This window comes from Vidua chalybeata, chromosome 11, assembly GCF_026979565.1.
Source record: "Vidua chalybeata isolate OUT-0048 chromosome 11, bVidCha1 merged haplotype, whole genome shotgun sequence".
NCBI lineage: Eukaryota > Metazoa > Chordata > Aves > Passeriformes > Viduidae > Vidua > Vidua chalybeata.
Window position 1 is genome coordinate 1,375,677 of NC_071540.1, and position 9,501 is coordinate 1,385,177.

Consider the following 9,501-nt stretch of genomic DNA (forward strand, 5'->3'; position numbering starts at 1 on the left):
GAGTCTCTTCCAACAGATGTATTTCACTCTCCCATAGTTTTAGGGCAATATTCTCAGCCGTCCTGGTCAAGATATTAATGTAATTTGTCGCACAAGAACTCTCTGACCTTCCTCTGAGAAGAAATGAAACGAAACGCAGCATTACCAGCCATGCATTGACATATGTTGTTTTAAACAAAATCCAGATATATTCAGCGTAGAGCAAATCCCAATGGAGACTACGTCAGGGTATCCAATAATGGAGTTATTCAACTTCCCAAGCCTCTGGACAGAGAATTCAGCTCCTCATACAACATCACTGTGGCAGCTGTGGAGATCCTCGAAGATGGTAAGTGCCACCCATCTCACAGTTTGAAAGAAATCTGGGTACACCTTTCCAGCAGGGCTGTCAAAAAGGAAAGGCACAACCTGACAGCCTGTCCCTGCTGAGCTAGGAATGAAAGGAGTGCTTCAAGGTTCGCATCATCATCTTCCCAATCAAACAAGTCCCTACAAATAGGTCAGAGATAATTTTAAGATTTGACCCCTGGCTTTGCTCAGCTACAGGGAGGCAGGCCAGTCCCAGCTTGGTTTGATATTTCACAATATAGACATGGCCTGTTCTGTGCCTGTTGCTTTAGTGTCAGAGAATGATGCTCAATCCATCAGCATGCAGTGGGAAGAATCAGGAAGCCATAATCTACAGTCATTTTACTCCTGAAAGATCCTTGGTGATTTAAGCACTATGAGAGGTCTCAGGAAAATGTCTAAATCTCAGAGGAAAAGTTTAAGTTATGATGGAGCTAGAAATTCTTTATCATGTATAGTAAAGTAAGTATAGGAGTATAGTAAAAAAAGGCAACCCCAACGGGGAAGAAATGATGATGTCTGGTTAGATTAGAAGGTTGAAGGATAGTTTTATTTTACATTAATATATTATTTAAGTAGAGATTATTTTATTCTCTATATATACTTCTTATTTACTTATTAACTAACTGATAAACTCGTGACTGCTTGTTGAGAGTTTGAGATACAGCTGGATTTGACTGGTTATTGAACTTAAATAACTTTTACAAGAATTTAATTAAGTAATCACTTCAGGTAAACAATTTCTATACCAAATGCTACATGGGGAAAACAAAGGAGTACAGATAAAGATTGTTTTCTCCTCTTCTCTCTGTGTTTCTCCTGAGAGACAGAATTGTGTCTCTCTGTCCAGAGAATGTGAATGCCACATCTGGAGGGCACAGGAGGGGGCACAAGGTGTGGGAAGGGGAGTTTAGCCAGCACTGGGACTCCAGGCTGTGACCTGTACCCCGCTGTCATTCCAGGCCGACTTTCCGACAGAGAGTCACACGCCCACGTCCACGTCATCGTTGATGATGTCAATGATAATGCTCCAGAACTTGTTTCTCCTGAGGAACCCCGAGTGTGTGAAAATGCTGCACCTGGAAAGGTGAGACAGGGAGAGCTTTTCCCTGAAACCTGAATTACTGCTTGTCAGCTCAAGTGAAAAGTTGTCTTTTAATAAAAGTGAGTCTCAGTTTTCATGCCAAAACACCCAAACATTTCACTGATTTCCAGAACATCAGTGGTCAGGAATATCTCTTAAGGATATTGCACTGCTGGAATATTGACTTTTATCTGCTTGGACGCATGGGCTGCACTGCTTCTCTCCCCCCAGGCTCTCACATCTGTGTATTAACAGTTGAGCCATGAAGGACAGTCAAGCTTTGCACAGCAAGAATCAGCAACTCAGTTCTATCACACAGATGCTTGAATGTGATACTGAGGAGGAAACCATTTCAAACTAGTAAGAGAAACATTGCTGCATGGAATATTATTTTGTAGTCATAGAGTCCACGGATCTGCACACACAAATTGTTACTACTTGGCACAGTGTTGGTATTTTGGATTTACGTGTTTGGCCTCAGACACAAGTGGTCAGCCCATACTGTAATATTTGTTTGATTAAGGCACTTTGTGTCATGGTTTAGGGGAGGTACTCCCCAGTTTAGTGTTCCCACTGAACAGTGGGGAACCCCAAACCACACGCCACTCACTCACCCCCTTTTCCCCTGCAGCAGGATGGAGAGGAGAGCTGGAGGCACAAAAGGCAAAGATCATGGGCTGATATAAGAACAATTTACTGGAAACAGCAATGAGATAAGAAAATGAACAGTAATAGCAACAATATACATAACAGAAATATATATATAGAAAGAAACAGAGAGAGTGCAGAGCAGCTACACCACCCAATGTGCTCCCTCTGGCTCAGCACCAGCATTATCCCACCACTCCCTCCACCACACCTGCTCAAACAGAAAGAACTCCTTCTCCAGGAAGAGAGTTCCTTTCCTCTCCCAGAAATGACATGAGGTGTTCAAGAATAACCACTGCACCCCCTCCCAGCTACTGGAAAAAAATTAACTCTTTCCTGGCCAGAACCAGGACATTTTGTCACTGCCAGGACTATCTGATAGAACATGCAAGGTATTAATTTCACCTTTAATTTAATTTTTAAAATCCCTTTGGGATATAACCAGACACATTTTTTGTATTTTATACACCTAATGTACATCAGGTTAAAGATTTCAAAACCCAAGCATGTCCTTCAAGCATGGCAGTTTCAATGTCATTCCAAGAATGACGGTCACACTTCAGAGTAGGCTGAGGACTTAGAAAGACACCATCTTAGCCACTTCAATGAGCCATATGTTTTTAAAAATGAGGCTTTTTTGTGCTCTCATTATACAAAATTTGAAGAGGCAAAACTGGTCTTTTTGAAGACCCACAAAGAAATTTCTCACCCAGAAAAACGTGAAGAGGAGTATTCTGAGATGTCTGCATCCTGCCCTGAAACTGAAGGGTTACAGAGGACACACAGCCCAGCTCAAACGCTCCACATGCTTTATCAGTGGAGGCAATGTACACTGAAAACTGTGACCTCTTCCATCCTCACAGGTGATTGTCAGGATTTCAGCTGTTGACAAGGATGAAACATCACCCAGAGGTTTCTTCAGATACTCGCTGGCCACAGAAGACAGCAACTTCTCCCTGATTGAGAACTATGGTAGTGTATTCCTGCAATGCCCTTCCTCAGCTGCAGGGCCCCAGGGCTCAGGGAAGAAAAGTATAGCACTGACCTGTGGTTGGTCTAGCTCAGCTACGTAACTCTTTATTTTTAAAGGCTGAACATAGTGAAAAAAAAAATATGTTTAATGAAACTAAAGTTTCACTGCATGCCCAAAAGGCTGGCACTGTCTAAGGGGAAGAGGCAGCAGCTGACTGGTAATCTGTGAGGACAGTCTGGTAGAGATTATCACCTAATGGAGTGTCCTTACTTCTGGTAGAGATTATCACCTAATGGAGTGTCCTTTCTTCCAGACAACACGGCTAACATCACTGTCAGATACGGACAGTTCAATCGGGAACTTGCCAAATTCCACTACCTGCCTGTCCTCATCTCAGACAACGGCGACCCTGACCTCACCAGCACAAACACCCTGGTCATCAGTGTCTGCAAGTGCAATGAGAAAGGCAACTTCACCTTCTGTGAGGAGAGGGCAAAGCAGGTTGGCGTCAGCATACAAGCACTGGTGGCAATTTTTATCTGCATCTTCACAATCATTGGTGAGTATCTGACTTTTGGAATGTTCTCTGCACTACAGTGTGAGGATTGTTTTCTTTCTTTAGCTGAGATCTACAAAAGCTTTGTGGCTATGAAATGGTCACGAAGCTAGAAACACTGTACTTATTTGATTCATCTCACGTGCTCTTCCTATCTGGCCTGTTAGAACAGCTTCAGCTGCAAAGCTGCTCCTCTAGACAGGCTATTGCACACATGTATAATATACTTGATTTACTGGTACCAGCCTCATACACAGCTATGAAACAAGAAATTTGGGCTGGAGCAATAACAACAGGATTCCTGGTTCCTATGGCAGAACCGGTCTGGAAACCCTTGAAGCAGTACAGTGAACATAAATACATCTGTAACAAATCAGCAGACCAGTACCTGTTTGCTGCATTTGAAATCTATCAGAGAAGGCTGAGTATCTTTTCCTTGCCTGAGAACTGGCCTGTCTTACAAGTACCACATAAGTAGTATGTGATGCTTGGCATTAAGAGTTCAAGGCAGTAGCTGATTCAATGACCTTGTGACACCATGCATTTGTACTTGTGATTCCAGCTCAAGAGTCAGGGGGACGATTCCTGTCCAGACTGAACTCCTTCAACTAATCCTAGAGTTAAATAGAAATTTTAACTATTTTTAAAATAAATATATGTTAAAAAAACACTCCAGAAAAAAAAAAAAAACCAGACACTTCAGACTATGTTACATATCTTAAATGCAATTTGTTTTAGTGTGTTACTTCTCTATTCACACGCGCTCATCTAAGTTTCCTTTGCAGTAATTGTGTTGCTGATTCTGCTGAGAAAGAGGCACAAGAAGGACCTGAGCGGGCTTGGGAGGAGCGTGGCAGAGATCCATGAGCAGCTGGTCACCTACGACGAGGAGGGCGGGGGTGAGATGGACACCACCAGCTACGACGTGTCCGTGCTCAACTCCGTCCGCAAGAACGGCCTCAAGGCAGAGGCCGCTCCCTCTCCATATGCACAGGTCCAGAAACCTCCTGGGAACATCACCCCTGGAGCTGGGGGCATGGAGATGATGATTGAGGTGAAGAAGGATGAGGCGGACAACGACAGGGATTTGCTGCCCTACGACACCCTGCACATCTATGGCTACGAAGGCGCCGAGTCCATTGCTGAGTCCCTCAGCTCTCTGGGCTCGGGCTCCTCAGACTCAGACATTGACTATGACTTCCTCAGTGACTGGGGACCCAGGTTCAAGATGTTAGCTGAGCTGTATGGATCAGAACCAAGTGAAGATTTTGTGTATTAAGCTCAAACTAGCCATGAGTTTTCTCTCTCCTGCTACAGATAGACACCAAGAGACTGCCAGTGGCCAAAGAGGAACTCACAGCTCTTCCCTCAAGCCATAGTAGGATTTCAAACAGGCATGGAAAAAACCTGCAGTAGGGTTAAAAGACACAATGAGATCACCCATATTAATTTCCCCCAACACTACTGTCCTCGCTAACATTCATTTTTTGTCCCAAAATTCCTGCTCACTGATCTGCTCAAGTCTTCCAGAACACACCGCCTCTCCCCATCTTCCCCACTTCTCCTGGTTTTGTCCCCAGTTTCTCCCTCAATCCTCTCCTCCTGTGCTGTTTCCATCCACATGCATCCAAGGTCACCCTCCGCTGGGAGAGAGAGGTTCAGTGGCATGGGGAAGGGATGTTTTAACCCCCCTGCATCTCCAGCTGGCTGCTTTGCCTGCCCCTCTTGCAACATCTTTATTGATATTCCACACTTATGCTCATCCAGCAGAAGAGAGGAGGAACATATGGTCTATCACTTAGTATTAGAAATTATTCCATCAGTCTCAAAAAGAAGCATTATTTTTTCCTTCTTTCCCTTCTATTAATTATTTTTGCTTTATAGCCTTCTACTTCATGTATGAGTTACTCAAGATAAAATTAGACAGGATTTTTAGACACACAATCTGGTTTCATCTGTCATTTTTAACAGCCTGATGACAATTTCAGGAACATTTCTGGCATGCTAGAATTTGCTCTAGCTAGCAGCAAAATTGTTTTTTCTCTCTGTAAACAGGATCTCAGTGTTACTCAATGGAACATATCCTGCAGGGCAGGAAATGTGGAGATCAGGGGAATGTCAAGACTCCAACACTGTAAATCTCTCTAGATGGAAATATAGGTCTCTCTAGATTTCTAAAGAGGTTGAATAGGGGGTTTATTCAGCATTATTAAAGCAATAGCATTTTTTCAGGGACAAAAAATGAAGGGCCTCATTACTGTGAAACTGTTGTGCTTTTTTTCTAAGCAGGTACTGTAACAGGAGTATTTCCCACCTAGGAAAATACTGTAGACCCCCAAACCAGAATGCTACACTCGCACACACTGGGCTGCATAAAAGCACCACAAATCTAAGGATGGTTTGGAGCTGCAGCCACCACGTCCCTGCAAAGGGACTGAGTTCAGTTTCCCACCTGGTGAAGAGCCACAGAATGACCAGAATGAAACTTCCCACATTGGAAGGGACCCAGCCAAAAACATTTTGGGAAAAGCAGGTCCCTTGGGACCATGGCCTGTCTCTGGCTTCCAGCAGTGCAGAGAGTGCAGAGTCCTGTTGCCTCCAACAGGAACAGAGCCCTACTACACAGATCCTCCACCGTGCAGGATCTGTGCTGGATCTGTATGTATTAGTTTAGTTGATTTGATTATTTAAATCTGGTAGCTAACCAAATAATACTAAATCTTTTTTTTTTTTTTCTTAAACAAGTATAGTGGAACCTCTCAAATTTGCTTTTTACTTGTTCACGTCATCTCCAATTCACACTCCCTTCCCCCAAAATGTTTTCTTGGCAGGAAATAACAATGCACAATAATGGTCTCACACTGCTCCTCACTGCTGTAAAAAGTTGTCCAATGCAATATTTGGCTGGACACTAATATAACATCAACAATGTAATCACTCAAATTTTCAAATACGAACTAAAGGAAAACTGAGGAGAATTCTGTCCATTGGTCAAATCAGCCTTAGATCCTATCCTTTGTTTTTGAAAAGTACATTTTGGGGTGACAGCCTTGGTTTTATTTTGAGTGGGCTCAATCTGTTTTGCTTCATCCAGCCAGCAGTATGTGCTCTAGGGGTTCCACATATTTGTGTATTATAAGGAATGCTAACTAATAATACTTACAGTTTAAGGATTTTGTCAGTACCTGTGCTGTTGGCTATCAGCAGGTAAAGTCAGTTATAAAATTATTTAGTGCAGTAAGTCAAGTACTTTGGTAGGTGTCAGCCAGATTCTATTACCTGGAATTGCTGTTTTTAAGCCTGATTTTTTTTTTTTAAAGTTATTTTAAGGAACACTGTATCCATTTCCAATGTATATGATGTTTGCACTGGATGGTTTCTTTTTATATTCCTGTACTGTATTATGTTGTTTTTTTACTACATAAAAGCCAATCTCAAGTTTGGATTTTCTGTGCATTAACGAGTTTCACTCAGGAGAAAAGATCAGGCTTTATGCCACAGTGAACCCAGCCATGAAAACACTCCAAGTGCACGCAGCCTAGGCACCAGCTCAGCAAAGAACTTTCTGTAAAGGCAGTTTTTTCCCCGCTCCTTGCACAGCCGTCGGCAGAGAAAAGCCCCAGCAGTGGGTTGGAAGGTTGGACCCTGCGGGGCCGCTGCCAGCGGGGCAGGACCCGTCCCACGGCCCCGCAGAGCTTTGGGATGTCAGCACCCGGGCTCCAAGGGGGCTCGCAATCACCCCGGAGCCTCTGCCCTGCTTTGCTGCCTCTCAGACGGGGCAGCCATGCTCAGCACAGCCCCGGAGCCGGGGAGCCCCAGCGGAAGCGGGAATGGGATCCACGGGAGCCCAGGCGGAGCCCAGCCCGGCCCCCTCCCTGTCCTGCTCCCCTAGACTGCAGCAGGGGCAGAACCTGGACAGAACCTGGACCTGTACAGAACCTGAACAGAACCAGAACCTGAACAGAACCTGAACCTGGACAGAACCTGAACCTGGACAGAACCTGAACAGAACCTGAACCTGTACAGAACCTGAACCTGTACAGAACCTGAACAGAACCAGAACCTGGACAGAACCTGAACAGAACCTGAACAGAACCTGAACCAGAACAGAACCTGAACCTGTACAGAACCTGAACCTGTACAGAACCTGAACTGGACCTGAACAGAACCTGAACAGAACCTGAACCTGGACAGAACCTGAACAGAACCTGAACCTGTACAGAACCAGAACAGAACCTGAACAGAACCTGAACCTGTACAGAACCTGAACAGAACCCGAACCTGCACAGAACACCCCAGGGTACAAAGCCCTCCAGCTTCCTTCCTCAGGACTGGCACAGGACAGACACAACAAAACACATCAGTGCCAGAAAATAAAATCACCCCTAAATTTGCAGCTTTAGGCAGCACAGCTCCCCACATTCTTTTTTTGCTGCTGCTAAGGACTACCCCAATATATTCCCAAGATTAATCTAGCGCTTTACAAAAGATCACATCCATTTTTCCCAGATATGGCACTTATAATTTACAAAGCCCAGAATAAAGCAAAAAGTTCAATTCCTTCACTGCTAATTGCCATGAGCAAACACCAGATCAAACACACTTTAGCACAAGCTGTATAAAAAACACAATAGATGTGCTAATTATGTTATAATGAAATGCATTTTTCCATAGAAATAATTTGATTAAACAGCTACTTGCAACGTGTGGGAGAGAATCTCACAAAGGTTTTCATTATTCATTTAATTAATATGCATTTTAATCTCTTGCCCCTAAAAATATATAATAAATTATTATTTTATTACATTCAGATCCAGAAGTTCATGCCATTTAATAAAGGTTTTTTTTTACTCCCACCCCATTAGAACTTTTTATGAAGCAATGGCTTGTGATGAGAATCCTTGATATGTATCAAAGCAGCAATGAAAAGCTGTTTGAATGTGTGCCTGGCACACAGTGGCACCTCCCAGGTAGGGCAGGTGAGGTAAGGTGCCCTTATCAAGGCAAATTTACACCAGTCAGTGAAAGAAAGAACAAATCTATGATTTATTATCCTATTGCAGTCAATGCTACTAAAACAGCAAACCCAGTGAAACCAGAAGGATTGGTTACCAGAGGAAATATCAAATCATCATTTCTGAGCTCTTTTTCTTCAAGAAGTGCATTCTTGTTTCTTCCTTTCAGCCACAAGGGCTTGGAACATCCCCAGGAGGGCCCAGCCAGCCTGGCAGTGACACCTGCCCTATACAGGGATTGTCACCCTGCCAGGGCTGACTGCAGGGGACAGCCTGTAAGGTCTCACTGGTTTTTGGAGCTCAGAGTTCAGGGTACAGATCCACCTCTATACATTCAGTTTACATCTTTTCACTCCCTAGCATATGTCACATGCAGGAAAAATGCTCTGGTGGCAATAAATATGGTGATGTACTCTCTTATTTGGCTAAAAATAATAGTTACACTTACTATATTTCAGATGAGGTTATAATAAATAAATATAATAAATAATCACCATCCTTTCTGACCGATTCTCCCTTTTTTTCCCTTTTTTAATAGTTGTTTCAAGTTTGAGAGAGTAAGAAATAAAACTCTGCTGGCTTTACTTCACAAGCTTTCTGGAATGAAATACCAAGGTGATATCCTTCTCATTGAAATCTTCCTATTTCACAATCTTAGTGTACCACAAGTCATTAAGTCCTACCAGGAAATGAATAAGAGTCTGATCAGATCACAGTGGAAGATTTAGGCTGAATCCTCTCCATAGAAAAAACATAACAGAAAACAAAACAAAGACATTCTTTCAGGCTGCATCAGAAAACAAGGAAAATAAAACAACACCAGCAAAATGCTTTATGAGCAATAAACATCCACAGATCTTCACTGACCTCACTCACC

General features: G+C 43.2%; 1 protein-coding gene across 1 annotated transcript in view; it reads left to right on the forward strand.

Annotated features, from left to right (window-relative positions):
* Nucleotides 1-7,054, forward strand: part of CDH5 (cadherin 5) — a 28,155-nt gene extending 21,101 nt beyond the window's left edge. The window contains exons 8-12 of the mRNA XM_053953119.1: nucleotides 186-328; nucleotides 1,311-1,435; nucleotides 2,944-3,052; nucleotides 3,367-3,612; nucleotides 4,395-7,054. Of these exons, the coding sequence (XP_053809094.1) occupies nucleotides 186-328; nucleotides 1,311-1,435; nucleotides 2,944-3,052; nucleotides 3,367-3,612; nucleotides 4,395-4,888 (1,117 nt within the window). The 3' untranslated portion in view covers nucleotides 4,889-7,054. The remainder of the gene's footprint in view (nucleotides 1-185; nucleotides 329-1,310; nucleotides 1,436-2,943; nucleotides 3,053-3,366; nucleotides 3,613-4,394) is intronic.
* Nucleotides 7,055-9,501: the final 2,447 nt, after the last annotated feature.